Raw genomic sequence first — 15,968 nt, 5'->3', positions numbered from 1 at the left:
AAAATTTGATAAACAATTTGATAAACCTTCTCGTTTTGCTTCAGCTCCCAATATTGAATTAACCAAGTCGATATAGCTCGATGCACTTAGATACAAGATTTGTGATGTCAAAGGTTATTGAAATGATTTCACTCATTGATTATGAACACAAGATCTTCTAGAACGTTCAGGGTTCTATCAAAATATAGTTAGATACTAGTTGATACAACTTGATACTCCATTTCCTGTGTTGAATGGCCAATTCGCATATCGAAATTATTTGCAACACTTTCTAGTAAGTTAAGCTCTTGTTGAAATAATATTCAATAATTGGTTTTTGATCGACATAGAGCCAATGAATTCAATCAAACTAATACCAGTTGATTCCAACATCTTCAAATCATCTTGTATCGAAATTTGATTTTGATACATCTACCGTTGTTGCCTAAATTATCAAAAGTACTGATTTAGTGTCGAATTGTCAAATTAATACCACTAGTGTATCGAAATATCATCATCCTTCAGTATGTCGATACTAGTTGCTTTAGTTGAAAATCATTTCGACATGCCATTCCCTCTATCACCAAGTATCAAATGAGCACTATAGTGTCGATTGTGATATTGAAATGTCTTATTCCTTTGTCAACAACTTACAATTCTCCCTTTAATCTTGGTTGTGTTCTTTGGATTAATGTTAGAGTCGTAAAAGATCTCATTTTTGGACAAGAACTCATTACATTCCTCTAGTGATCTCCAAGCATTCTATTTTTTTAGTTTTTATGAAAAACAACCATCAAAATTGAGTTCCAAGCGACTTGAAATAGGTCTTTCCACTCAATTTTAATCTTGGACATCCTCATGTAATAACAACAAACCTCTCCCTAATCCCACACAATTAAACTAATGGGAATGCTAGGGAACTCTTCGGATATGACTATGTAAAATGGAGTGAGGTAGCAAACATCATACCATAAGTAACATATAAACTTCATGTCCTCTAAATCTTGACATTCCGTGAAATCCAAATTGCACATCAGAGAATGTAGATGTTATAAGAATTGAGTTTATAGCCTCAAAAACTGCATCTGTCTTCACTCACCTTAGTGCACTTGTCTCCTTCTATCCTAGATACAAGGGCTTGGTCACTTTTCTCTTCAGGCTTATTCTTAATAAAATCTTTCTTTTTGGCCTTGTCCAAGTTATCAAGTTTAGGTCCTTTCTTTTCAGCCAATTTTGTATGGATATTAGAAGTCCCATCTAAGGTCAACTCTTTCTCATGGCTAGTGGTGTACAAGAAGGTGAACGCCAATGACATGCTACAATTGAGAAGACCTTACAAATCCCTTAACCTAGATTGGTGCATCTTATGTATGGGGTGTGGAGAGTCGATTAATCATCTTTTTCTACATTGTCTGATAACTTTGGGTTTATGACACAAGTATAGCTAGGATGAATTGTTTCGCCCATGGGCATTTGCGATATATTGCCCATCTCTTTTAGAGGATTAGGGAGTTCTGCTAGAGATAAGACCCTTTGGCAAATCGTTTGCCTCACTTTGCGTTGAATCTTGTGGTGAGAGACACATACTAGGATTTTTGAGGAAAAGTGGAGGACAGTAGATACTTTGTGGGATCTAATTTACTTCTATTCCACCATATAAGCTTCTTGTACTACTACATTTAAAGGAATTCCTTTCAATGCTATTCAACTTAATTGGTGCTTGATTTGTATTTCAAATGGGGTGGACAACAATGAGAGGAGCTTTGTTTGGTCTTGATTTATAGCCATAATTGGACTATTTTTTGTATAGGTTTCCATATATAGTGGGGGAGTTTGAGTGATATTCTGATCAGATCTTGTATTTTGTGGGGATGATCTCTCATCCTTCTCTTGATCTATTTATCACTATACAATCTATCTTTGTTTCTGATCAAGAAACAAAAAGCTCACAAAATGCAAATTGAACATTCTGTGCACTTTGATGGAAGGCTGGGAAAGAAGTGAAAAAAGTCCAGAAAATAATTTCTAGAAATGGATTAAATAATTGAAAAAAATATACTTATTTCCTGAACTTTCAACAGTAAATATTCTATACTAGTTGCCTGGTTAGTGAAAACCATTATTGATGAACTGTGAGCATGCAGCTATGGATGATTGAATCACTCAAAGAGATTCCATGACCAATGTTTGTGCAACCAGTTGTAAGTCCTTGCAGATTCTGTACATTTGTTAGATTGATTGGGAAGTTTTTTTGAGTGTGAGCACTTCTTTCTCGTTTCACAGCAAAATACCCTTTTGCAGTCTTTGCAGGCAAAAGCCTATTCAATGCTATTTAGTGCATCTAATTCCTTAATCATACTCTTCTTATATCCATTTTCTGGTGGATTTTCTAATGACTGTGATGGATGTTCATTTGACAGGATCATCAGATTTCAATAACCATTTCTAATACCTTAACTAAGAGTTTGGCCTCTGGGTTGGGCTAAGTTGTATATGGAGGAGAAGCCGCATTCCCTGTTAGATTTCCTGGAGTGGATAGCTTCCAGTTGAGGGGTGGTTTGTTTTTTGGTTTTTGCTTGTTTTTGGCCTTTGCTGCCTGGTATACGTCCTGTATACGTTGAGGTTTTTGCCTCTTTAATGAATTGTGTTTACGTATCAAAAACTAAGAGTTTGGCCTCTATTTCTGCGCTTATGATAAATTTAGATAAGAATACTCTATCGAGTATCACTGTTAGTTAAACTGAAGTCCTGGTTTGGCTACTTAATTCTCTTATATTCTCTATATTTGTTAAAAACTCTGGTTGAAGTAGCTTTTGGAATTGAGAGATTAGAAAGCTGTTTTATTTGATTTGGTATTGGGAAAATTAAGAGAGGTCACCATTGAAACTAGGTGCGTAAGCCAAGAGGGAAAGGGGATTAGGTGTTGGGAGAATAACTTTAAGGAGTAGAGCCCTTTTAAGGAAGTTGTTACGGAGGTTCCTTAGGGGAGCAATTCTTAATAACGCAAGGTCATGTTGGGTATCTAGGGGTCACACTTTAATGGATAAGATGCCAACATTGCTGTCAAATGGTCACTTAGATGTCCTTGGAGTGCTACTGAGTGGACTTCCTTGTATTTCTATGGGTAATGGTATAAAAATTTGTGTTTTGAAAAATCTTTGGTGGGGTAATAAACCTCTTAGTGAACAATTCTGAAACCCCTATGGGGTGGTGATGCTGAGGACTTTCTTACTCTTCAATGCTAGTTTTGTCCTCTCCATTTCCATCCTGGAATTTCAATTCCTGTTGTAGAAGAAGAAGATTTGGAAGGTAAATAGAATAATAGAATAAATTTCTTCCTTGATTTCAATCTGCACATCTCCACATATTTATACAAATATTCCTAGAACAAAAAAATGAAAACTTTCCTAACCCAATTCTATCAAATTCCCTTGATTACAAGATTGCCCTGATTTTCTCCTTGATTACAAAAATTACAAGAACTAGGTCTTCATATTTCTGCTTAAATCTATGTGTATTTGTGGCCCAATTTTTCTCGGTGAAGGTTTGTTCCTTGAAATATTCAGTGTAATTCTCAATTAGTTCCTTCTTTACAATTTTCTCTATTTTTTCCAACTTGGTTCCTTAAAACTATTTCTGCAAACTCATTTGGAAATCCAAAGGCCCATCAAAAGCAAATGCCCTTGCATGGCTTGTGTGGAATAAGGTCAATACCACTTATTTGCTCCAAGCAAGGAGGTTTTACCAGACTTAGTTTGGAGTGGTGTGTCATGTACAAAGGGGGTAGGGAATCCGTTGATCATGATTTTTTATATTTCCTGCAGCCTTAGCATTGTTGTGCAGGCTGCTTGGACTTGCTAGGATTGATCGAGTTCCACCTAAACAGGTGGAAGAGATGTTGATCTTATCTTGTAAGTGTTTTGTGGGACTTTATTGACGTAGAATTTTTTGGTGTATTGCTAGCCTCATTTTGATTTGGAGTATTTGGTGGAAAAGGAATGCAAGGATTTTTGAGAATAGATGGACTTTGGAAGCAATTTGGTACTTTTTTTTTTTTGATAAATAAGTAAGCAATAGATTAAAAGGCAAAAAGCCACAAGGCATACAGGGAGTATACACAGCAGCCTAACCCAAAAGACACAAAAAACAAACACCCTCACCAAAAAACAATTTGGTACTTGTTTTCCTTCTATTCTTTCCTTTAGGCTTTTGCTAGTGAAGCCTTTGTAGGTACCCGTCGAACCTCATTTTGCTAGATTGGGGCCTAGTGAGCATGAATATATATATATATAATTATTTTTTATCAGAAATAAACATTCTATTATTAACCACCTTCAATGAGTTTTATCAAGCAAAATTTTGATGGGTGTCTTTTGAGTAACCTAGGATAACTAGGGATTAGAGGGTTGCTCAGGGACTACTTTGCTTTGGTGAAAAGAGTATTCTCTAAACCTATAGGATAGGGTCCAGCCATTATGGCTAAAATTGACCCTTTTGGAGGGTTTATTGCAAGCAGAAGCTTTAGAATTTTGATTTATTATTATGTGAAGAATTTCTGAACTCCTTTATTGATAATGAATCGGTACACACCATACACATATATATACACAAATGACTGAATAAGAAACAATCAATCTAGCTTAATTCTCTCCTAAAATTAGGAAACTAAATCATAAGGAAATATCCTAAATGATCTCTCCTTTTTTATTCCTAAATTAAAGTCCTAACTTTGGCATTATTTCAACACTCCCCCTCAAGCTGGAGAATATATATCATATAATCCCAGCTTGCAAGTTAAGTCTTCGAAGTTAGGCCTAGGTAAAGCTTTGGTGAGGATGTCTGCGGTTTGGTGCTTGGTAGGAACATAGTTTAATTTGACCGTCTCACTAGTCACCTTCTCTGTGATAAAGTGTCTGTCAATCTCAACATGCTTGGTCCTGTCATGATGCACGGGGTTCTTTGCTATGCTTATAGCTGCCTGATTATCACACATCATCAGAATTGGAGATGAACTCGTTTGTCCCAGTTCACTAAGAACCCTTTTTATCCAAATCCCTTCACAGATTCCCTGTGCAAGAGCTCTGTACTCAGCTTCTGCACTACTTCTGGCTACAACTGATTGCTTCTTACTCCTCCAGGTAACAAGATTTCCCCAGACAAAAGAACAATATCCGGAAGTGGACCGCCTGTCAATGATGTTTCCTGCCCAATCCGCATCTGAGTATACTTCAGTGTCACGGTTCTCTGTCTTTCTGAAGAATAGGCCTTTCCCTGGTGTCATTTTTAAATATCTAAGAATCCTGTAGACTGCTTCCATGTGTTCCTCAGTGGGGCTGTGCATGAATTGACTTACAGCACTCACTGCAAAGCCAATATCTGGCCGAGTGTGTGAGAGATAAATCAAGCGCCCGACAAGCCGCTGATATCTCCCCCTGTCTACCGGTGTACTTTCTTTCTCGATACCAAGTTTCTTCTGACTCTCCATAGGAGTATCAATTGGTTTGCATCCAAGCATACCGGTCTCCTTAAGAAGATCGAGTATGTATTTTCTTTGAGAGACTACGATTCCTTTCCTTGATCTAGCCACTTCCATACCAAGGAAATATTTCAAATTTCCAAGGTCTTTAACTTCAAACTCTTCTGACAAATACTTCTTCAAATTCTGTAACTCCTCCATATCATTTCCAGATAGAATAATATCATCGACATAGACTATCAATATGGCCAATTTCCCGGCATGAGATTTCTTGACAAATAGAGTATGATCAGCCTGACCTTGTTTGTAGCCCAGCTTCAGGACTGCTTTTGTGAATCTATCAAACCAGGCTCGAGGAGATTGTTTAAGGCCGTACAATGATTTTTGGAGTTTGCAAACCTGATTCTTTGCCATACTTTCTTCGAAACCAGGTGGTATTTCCATGTAGACTTCCTCTTCTAGGTCCCCATTTAGAAACGCATTTTTAATGTCCAGTTGTTGCAAGCACCAATCTTGATTGACAGCCAATGAGAGAAGGATCCTGATAGTGTTCAGTTTTGCAACAGGAGCAAAAGTCTCCTGATAGTCTATCCCATAGGATTGTGTAAACCCTCTAGCTACCAAACGAGCCTTGAATCTTTCGACTGATCCATCTGCTTTGTATTTTATGGTGAAAATCCACTTGCACCCCACAGGCCTCTTCCCAACCGGCAAATCTGTGATAGTCCACGTCCCATTCTTCTCAAGTGCATCAATCTCATCTTGTACTGCCTTCTTCCATTCTGAAATTTTTAATGCCTCTTGTATTGTGTTGGGAACCTGAGTATCATCAAGAGAAGTAGCAAATGCTCTGTAAGATGGTGATAACCCTTCATACGTAACATAATTCCCAATTGGATGATCTGTACATCTCCTAACACCCTTCCTCAATGCAATTGGCAAAGTAGAATCATCAATGCTGGGAATTAACACCTCTCCAGCCCTATCCTCACCTATGTTCTCTTCAAGAAGACTTGAATTGGAGTCAATATATTGGCCACATGTTGACTGTGATCCGTGCTCTAATTCCTGTCTTTTCCTCCTCCTGATGTAAACTTGTAAGTTCTCATTAGCAAGTTGTGGGGCTATAGGTTGAATAGGCATGGGAGACTGGATGGTCACGGGAGAAGGAACATTTGTGTGCTGGGCTGGCTGAACTGATGGCGGCATGGGTGTGGACAACTCAGTGGGCGCGAATTGGGAAGGATTTGGTGACTCTGAGTGAAAAGAAGGTACACCATCAAGAAAAGACTCCCAAACTTGATGTTCATTCATGCTCTCCCCCTGAACATGAGATTTGGGATAGAAGAAGACATGTTCAAAGAAAGAGACGTCCATGGTGGTGTAAAATCTTTTGTTGGTTGGAGAATAGCATTTGTACCCTTTTTGGGTTGGAGAATACCCTAGAAAAATGCACTTATTTGCTCGAGGAGCAAATTTGCTACGATTTTGAGGATACACATGAACGAATGCCGTACAACCAAATACTTTGAGTGGTAAATCAGAAGAGGCGGCATGGGTGTGAGGAAACTGTTTTAAGAAAAGTTGACGTGGGGATTGAAAGGTAAGCACTCTGGATGGCATACGGTTAATCAAATAGGTAGCTGTGAGAATAGCTTCCCCCCAGAAATAGTTTGGAACATTAGAGGAAAACATAAGGCACTGGGCAACCTCCAAGAGATGTCTATTCTTGCGTTCGGCCACCCCATTTTGTTGTGGGGTGTCAACGCAAGAACTTATGTGGATAATGCCATGATTTTGAAGATAAGTACTGAGACTACTAGTAAAGTATTCCTTTGCATTATCTGACTTGAGGACTTGTATTTTGGAATTGAATTGATTTTGAACCATACGATTGAAGGTTTGAAAAATGTGCCCGACCTCTGACTTTTCTTTCATAAGGAAAACCCATGTTACCCGAGTATGATCATCAACGAATGTCACAAACCATCGAGTGCCAGAAATATTTTTTATCCGGGAGGGACCCCACACATCACTATGTACTAGAGAGAAAACAGTCGAAGGTTTGTATGGGATTTGAGGATATACTGTTCGAGTATGCTTTGCAAACTGACAAATTTCACAGTGATAAGATGCTGGATTTTTATTGATAAATAATCTGGGAAACAATTTTGCAAGGTAAACAAAGCTAGGATGACCAAGGCGATAGTGTAACATTATAATCTCACTATCTTTATTGACCTTAGAATTTGACACAGAATTGAAAGACTCTGACATACTCTGAGACTGTACGCAACTTGCTTGAGAGACTTGGTTGGAGAATTGGCCACATGAAAGGAGGTAGAGCCCGGAACACAGTTCAGCACTGCCAATCATCTTCCCCGATTTCAAGTCCTGAAAAACACACAAGTTTGGATAGAATTTAGTAACACATTGGAGATCATGAGCCAATTTGCTAATGGACAAAAGATTGCAATCCAAGTTTGGAACATGGAGGACAGAGTCAAGATATAAGTCTTTAGTAAGTTTTATAGAACCTGTCCCGGCAATTTTTGACTTTGAACCATCAGCAATATGGACGGATGAATGACCATTACTTGGCTTGTAATTTTGAAGAATGGCAGCATCTCCTGTCATGTGATCAGAAGCACCTGTGTCTACTATCCACGGCCTCATTCCTCCTCGATTAGCAGTGAAGGCTACACCGGTAGTACTGCCACTGCCAACTTGGCTTAATAATTTCTGTAGCATCTCCATCTGCTCTTTGTTGAATGGACTCAGCTCGGGAACAGAGGTGCTCTCAGAGTTGGCAGCCACGTGTGCTCTGCCATCTCTGTCAAACCGTGGCTTTGGTTTCCAATCAGCAGGTTTGCCATGAAGCTTCCAGCAAGTCTCCTTATAATGGCCTGGTTTCTTACAATAATCACACCAAGGCCTATCCCGTTTCTGACGATCTCCACCACTACTATTAAATGACCGAGCCGCAAGGGCAGAGGCATCCAATGTTGGGGCAGGTTGCTCTTTTGATCCCATCATCACTTTCTTTCTACTTTCTTCACGTCTAACCTCTGAAAAAGCCTCCCTGAGACTTGGCAGGGGTTTAATGCCCATGATTCGGCCTCTAACATCATCCAATTCCTTGTTTAGTCCTAGGAAGAACTTGAACAGTCTCTTTTGTTCCACAATTTGCCTGTATGTTGCTGCATCATCCGAACATTTCCATGAGTGAGTCTCAAATAAGTCAAGTTGCTGCCAATACCTTGTGAGTGTGTTGTAATACTGAGTAACTGACTGCTCTCCTTGGCGGAAGTCATGTAGAGCTGATTCAACCTGAAACAGTTCTGAAGTATTTTCAGAACTTGAGTAAGTTTCTTTGGCTGCATCCCATATGTCCTTTGCAGTCCCAAACAGCAAGAAATTTTCGCCTATGTCATTGTTCATGGAATTGATAAGCCATGACATGATCATGCTGTTTTCAATCTTCCACTTCCTGAAACCCGGTTCTGTAGTTTCTGGCATGACTGCTTCTCCAGTGAGGTACTCATCCTTTCCTTTACCGCAAATGAACAGCAACACAGATTGTGACCACTGTAAATAGTTATGGCCATTTAATTTGTGTCCTGTGATGAGAATAGGAGAGGAATCATTGCCACCAAGGTTTGGAATTTCAGATCTGCCCCCTGATTCTGGTGACGTGACGCTGGATACTTGTGATGATGCCATTCCGTATTTTGTCATGGACCGGAAAGGTAGAAGAACACTTTTCAAGGCACGTGCAGGGACTGGAGTTGAGAAAAAATAGCCGAAGGACGCCGGAAAATCTGATCAGAGGGCCCGCGGAAGCAAAAGAACCCCAAAAGAGGCACGTGCAGGGCTCGGATTGCACAAACAGGTAGGAAGGGTGGCTGGTCGGCGTCAGGCGAGCCTGGAGGAGGAAGCGCGTCGCCGGAAAGTGGCTCACGCGCCCTCACGCGCCGGTCGGAAAAACGCGCGTGGGCGGCGCGTGGATGGGTTTCTGGTTCCGGTGCTTTGGGACAAATTGGAGATCTCCTCCAGGCGCTCCTTGCGGTGTAGAAAAAAAACCGTCGCCGGAAAGTTCGCCGGAAAAGTTCGTCGGAAAAGTTGCCGGCGGTGAGTGTTTTCTGACGACTATTCGACTGACTGGAAAGTGTTTTCTCCCTTGGCTCTGAGAACAGGGACTGATGGCCGGAATGAGAGAGAGAGAGAGAGAGAGAGATGATCGGATTGAGATATGGCCAGAAAGATTTGGCCGGAATGAGTGATGGCCTGAATAAGAGGTGGCCAGAAGGGATTAGGGTTTCAGAAAACTGGCTCTGATACCATGAAGAATTTCTGAACTCCTTTATTGATAATGAATCGGTACACACCATACACATATATATACACAAATGACTGAATAAGAAACAATCAATCTAGCTTAATTCTCTCCTAAAATTAGGAAACTAAATCATAAGGAAATATCCTAAATGATCTCTCCTTTTTTATTCCTAAATTAAAGTCCTAACTTTGGCATTATTTCAACATTATGTGTTTAAAGTTTGTATTTACCATCCATTGGGTTTGTCACTTAGGCAATCATGCATTAGATGCATTAGTAAAGTGTATGGCAAGACATTAGGCTTCTGTTGAAGGAGTTTTTTCCCCTTTGTCATTTGTAATGAATGTCGTCCAAATTTGTTTTGACTTGGGCTGACAGATTTGCCCTTTTAGACTAGTATATATCTATTTTCCTTTTTTTGATCTGACTTTGTTTAGAGGATTGTATACTTGTTAGAAGGATTTCTCCTTCTTTGTACTAACCATTTCAATTTGATGAAATGGCTGTTTCTGGTCAGATGCAACAAAAAAAAGAAAAAAAAAAAAAAAAAAGAAAGGGGAATGAATCGTGCCGTGAATAGACTACTATAAGATGGTCAATGATGAGATATGTGTAGTTTTCCAAAATTAAGTAACAGAAGTTCTACATATGCTTTATTCTGCTTAATAAGTTTATGTGCAAGCTTTTTCATATTCTTACAGATACTTTGACATTTCTGATCTTTTGATTTTCTAACATGCAAAAAGTTTGTGGTGAGATATGACTATGAGTTGTATCTAAAAATTCAGCGTAGGAACTCTTTGGTCCTGCATAAAATAAACAGATGGGTTATGTCTATAATATGTAGGACATCGAGCTCTGAATTACTGGTGCATGTTACACTCGTTAATACAAGACCATGTCTACCCATATTTGGCGCTCATGTGGACACTTATCAATGTGTCCACCTTTATTTACTTTGTGAATGTACAGATGAAGCGAATGTATCCTTTCAATATGGAAGGAATTATACGGTTATTAATTGCATCATTATATGCATTCTAAGAAACAGGCTAAAACACACACAAGCGCACAGTGAATTTGAAGTTCAAAACACACACATGGATATATAGATATGTATGTTTGTGGGCATAATGTTGGTAGTATGCACACATGTAAATTGTACGTCTATTGAGATTTTTAACAATGTCCAACATGCTGTGCCATTTTGGAAAAATGTATCGTGTCTGCATCTTTAGTTTCTGTTAAAATCTCATTGAACCTTTTCCTTTTCTTTCCAGTGACATGGTTTTTCTTATGTATTACCTTTATAACCCAAAATTGAGGCAGACCAATATGATTTCTTAATTGTGGCTGCAGGATCCCAGGTGCACAGTTTGTCTGCTTGTCCCAATACTTTCCACTGGAGTAATGATGGCCTTGAGAGGGACCTATACATTCAGACAACTACTGTTTCTGTCTTGGCAATGGATGGGAGGAGGCGATGGTTGGACATAGAGAAACTGGTTTGTTCGGCAAAAGTTTTCTTTTTATATTTCAGAAAAGTTACTTATTTTACTCATTTTCAATCCCATTGCATAGTAAGCATGTTAAACTGGATGATATGGGTCTGTTAAATTTCTTTTTCTTCCTCTTTGGTTCATGATTCCTGGGAAGGTTAAAGCCTAGGCTTATGGTTAAATTTGGTCATTTTGGAAGTAGAATTGATATCTTGACATTTTTTATAATGATATTGGTGGATGCTATAGACTTAATTGGATCGAGCCTTAAAGAGAAGCAAATTGGCTAGTGATTCTTAGGCCCTAATTATTGATTGGAGTGAACGCCAGAATTGGTCGGTCAAAATATATAGTGATCCGAAGTCTGATTCAAATCCAATAAAGTACCTATAGGAACTTGAGAAAATTCTGACCATCTGTCAGAATGGTTTGTGATTCCAAATGGCTAAAGTAATTGAATCTAATGAGATAGCCGTTATATGATTATATAGGGAATATGTCTATGATTTAATAATTGATGGGCTCTAGGATTAGTCCCCAATTGTACATCGCTTTGAAAGTGAAAATAATTCATGAAGGCTTGCTGAAGTTTAAGAATTTTACAACCATGCTTAAATGGCTCCTGGGGAGGGTATATATTCTAATTTCTGATACAATTTGTTGTTTTGCTTTTATCCATGCATTTCAAAGGCAATATAAAAAGCTGACAGTTTAATACATATGGTTAGGGATCAAATGGGAAAAGTCATTTCATATTGGTTACAAACCTTGCTCCATGTTCTGGGGTTAGACTACATCTTTGGCCTGAAAAGGGAAAATCAACTTTGAACTTGCCTGCTAGCAAGAGGGTTGTTGAGGTGACATCAAAGATGGTGCACATTCCATCAGGACCAGCACCAAGGCAGGTACTACATAGTTCGCTTACAATATTCTTTAGGGGAGTATTCATATTCTTGTACATGTTAGTCTTCAAGCTATTTACCTCTTCCCCAGTTGCAGTGGATTATCTTGTGTTTTTCACAAGAGAAGTTTAGGTTAGTGAGTAAAATGGGTTTACAAATTCTTGTTGCTGAAACCCTGGCTGGGGAAGAAAATTAAGATGCTGGTATGATTGACAAACTCCCATTCCTTGATATGATGTTTGTTTATCAGATTGAACCTGGTGGCCAGACTGAGCAAGCACCTCCATCAGCTGTGTTTCAATTGCGTCCTGAGGATATGCATGGTTTCAGATTCCTGACCATCTCAGTGGCACCTCGTCCGGTACTGTTTTCTGTCCTTTTTTATGAACTTCAGTCTTTTATTTGGTTAAGTTTATCTGCATCAACAAGGTTCTGTGAGACCTTTGATCTGTTCCATAATTTTAATCTTGTGGATGCTCATGAATTTGATAAGCGTATATCAGAAACCAACTCAAAGGATCTGCTTTCTCAGTTTGTTGGTAGCATGTTTGTCCTATTTATTTATCAGTATTTAATTGTGCTAATACCATAATGGAAAAAAGATTGTCAAATGCCTCATAGATAAAGTTGGTATGTATATATACGTGATTGTGTGTGTGTGTTCATTTATAGTTTGCGATGCTTTTCCCATACCTAATGAAGATTATTCTATGGGAACTCTTTCATACTCTAGAAACATTTGAAAAGCCTGGTTTTGATAATACTTGATGTTATGGGATGTTTTTTATTTGAAAAATGTGGTTATGTTGTTCTTCTAATACTCTATCTTATGGCAAACAGGAATAATTTCTCAATCACCCTGCCTGGGATATGAAAAAACTTTTTAATGCATTTGAATTTTTCAGAACAACCTAACTTATCAAAAAATAAAATAAAATTCAGAACAACCTTAAAATGGTACATGGACTGACTGTTAATCAATATATTTAACTCATGGTCAATGAGATCTGTACTTAATATGCTGCAGAAAACATGTTATTTCCCCTATGAATGCATTGAGCATGGGTCTTGAGATTATTCATAAATGGGAAGTTTTTGATAGAAACTCCATTTTTGATAGCGTCTTGTAGTACAAGTACTCGAGTATTAGGTAATCTTTCAAGTGTGGTAGGTGCATCAATTGGATGGCTTCCATTATAATTTTCCTATTTTGCCCACTTCTAAATGTCTTTAATCAACTATGTGACTACTGACATTATATACAGCCCATGATGGCTCAAGAGGATTTGTATCTCCTGAAATATTTTCACATGTTTTTACCATAAGAGGTTTGTTTCAAGCAAATGATGGTTTTGATTTTAGTTTGAAACTTTAAGGCAGTTATGGTCTTCTTGTGTGGAGGCTTGTGAGATCCTCTTTGCCTAAGATGCATTATTATTGCTTATGTGGGCTTGGATATACAGAGATTTAATCCTTTAATCTGGTAATGATCAATAACTAAAAAATTGGATTAAGATACTATGTGAGACAAATGCATATTAGATTTCATGTCTAATTCTATAATATGTAGATCAAAAGGGTTTCAATATGTAGATCAAAAGGGCTAAAAATAGCAATATAGACTTGGTTTGTACTCTGTGGGAGTGTATTTCATTTCCTCTAATTTTGATCATATTTTGTCATCAGGGAAGGATATCTCATCTGTGTCTTATAATATCATTTTTTAATAAATAAGTTTTTGTTTCAGATACAAAAAAAAAAAAAAAATGTTGACCATATGGCTAAATGAGGATATGACTAACAAAGTATGGTTAACAAAATGATTACCTATCTGTTCAGATAATGTTAAAAGGTGCACCTTAGAATTCCTTGGATAAGGCTGAAAGGTACACCAGCACACTCCTTGGTGACATACCTCTAAAGAGGCCTGATGTAACATCAGCTCTCTCAAACATCAACAAATTTGTTCCTGTCTCAAAGATTTTGAACACATAGTGAGTCACCAATCCAAAATGCTTTCCCTTCAGGATTCCCCCTAAGCCTTGTGAAAGAAACACAACATATCTTAGATTGCTTGACTAGAGGTGGGTTATGTTAGAATTTCTCTATAACTTAACTCAACTCAATCTAGCGTGGTATCCTTCAACTTGGGATTGCCTATACATAGATAGGATTTCTCTGCCTTGGCCATATATTATTTATAATATATATATTTTCATAGGTGAGAATCCATTGTTATACGATTATTTGATGAGAGAGTTCCTCATTTTTAACAGCATTATAACTGCATGAGTCTCATTATTCTTTAATCTCTGTTCTCATTCTGAACTCGTGACAATTTACATTTTGCTGTTGGACATACTTGATTTTCTTACTCTCTTGTTTCAAATGTGGTTTAGAACTGTTCTCCAGAGGATTTATTGGTTGGTTGGATAAATATAAGTTTTATATTAAAAGGTAGGCATGTATATCTTCTTTCTGGGCTGGTTTATGTACATGGTGGTGCTGCACACTTATTGAACTTGACAAGCAACAATTTAATTATTTTGAAATCATTGAGATGGGCACAGCACAAGTGTGGTGACTTTATAGTGCTCAGACTGTTTCAGGCAGACCTCCACCAGCAGCTTCCATGGCAGTTGGACAATTCTTTAACCCAGAGGAAGGGGAGACAGAGTTCTCTCCTCGCGCGTTGCTTCTTTCTACCTATTCTCAAAAGGTTGCTTCTGCGATTGCAAACTTTTAGATACTTGGGCTATGGTGGGTTGATTTAGTTTCACTCATCTAAATGGTTGACTTTTGACCACTGCATGAATTCACTTTGATGCAGGACATCATGTTGAAGGAGGATCATCCTCTTGCTTTCAATATGTCATTCAGTATCAGCTTAGGCCTTTTGCCTGTTACTTTATCTCTGAAAACTGCTGGTTGTGGAATTAAAAATTCTGGTCTTCCAGTTGAAGAGGCTAGAAGCATGGAAAATACCAGTAAGGAATTTTTTCTTTTCTAAATTCAACCAGATCTTCTAATTTTGGAATTCGATAAACCATCTGATAGTCTTGCATGTGCTTATGGGTTATACTGCACATAAATGGCCTTTTAGTAAGGTTTTCTAATATTCATGCAATGCTGAAAATAGCTGTACTCAATTCTTTGTTGTTGAAATGGTTTTCATTGCAAATTGCAAGAATGCATGCTGACTGTATGACTTTCTTCAGTTCAAGTTCATTATTCATAAATGATTATCTCTAATGTTTCTATATATTGATGCTCTTGCTAGGTTATTTTCTTATGCCAAAAGGGAAAATGCCGTTTCTGAAATTTGATCTATGTAGCATTGAGTGACCATCCAAGATATGCCTAAAGACTGACACAGCTAATTATCCTTCTTGTCCACCTCTCCATCATCATTGTCATTATATGTAATCATCCTTCTTCAGGTCTCATCCTTGCTATTTGGGCTTACTTGAAAGAATCTCCCGTATTTCATGATTCCCGTTCTAGAACACAATTTAATGCTTCCAACTTAGGATTTGTAGGACTTGGGGTTCTCTAGTGATGGAATGTTGTAACTGTGCCCCTCCTGTGCTAGAACCTTTAGTTATTACTGCTTACTTTGAACTGCCAGAAATGTCTTTCATCTTAGGAGCAGTTGTTGTCCAGAAAAAGGGCATTCTAATTGAAACTGTACCCAGAGAAAGTTCTGTAAAATGAGAAGTTAGATTGTTTGTTCCAGTTTAAAAAGCTGGGGAAAGGATTACTATTTAGTTATT

The 15,968-nt window shown here is 38.1% G+C and overlaps 1 protein-coding gene across 3 annotated transcripts in view; it reads left to right on the top strand.

Moving 5' to 3' along the window:
- The window catches only part of LOC100262596 (uncharacterized), an 84,522-nt gene that overhangs the window by 51,729 nt on the left and 16,825 nt on the right, over positions 1–15,968 (top strand). For all 3 annotated transcript variants that reach the window (XM_010660622.3, XM_010660621.3, XM_010660623.3), the window contains exons 7-11: positions 11,154–11,299; positions 12,022–12,198; positions 12,446–12,556; positions 14,795–14,914; positions 15,026–15,182. In XM_010660622.3, coding sequence (XP_010658924.1) covers positions 11,154–11,299; positions 12,022–12,198; positions 12,446–12,556; positions 14,795–14,914; positions 15,026–15,182 — 711 coding nt within the window. The remainder of the gene's footprint in view (positions 1–11,153; positions 11,300–12,021; positions 12,199–12,445; positions 12,557–14,794; positions 14,915–15,025; positions 15,183–15,968) is intronic.

The sequence above is a fragment of the Vitis vinifera genome, chromosome 13 (assembly GCF_030704535.1).
Source record: "Vitis vinifera cultivar Pinot Noir 40024 chromosome 13, ASM3070453v1".
Taxonomy (NCBI): Eukaryota; Viridiplantae; Streptophyta; class Magnoliopsida; order Vitales; family Vitaceae; genus Vitis; species Vitis vinifera.
The sequence above is the reverse complement of the archived record's forward strand: the minus strand, read 5'-3'. Positions and strand labels throughout refer to the sequence as shown.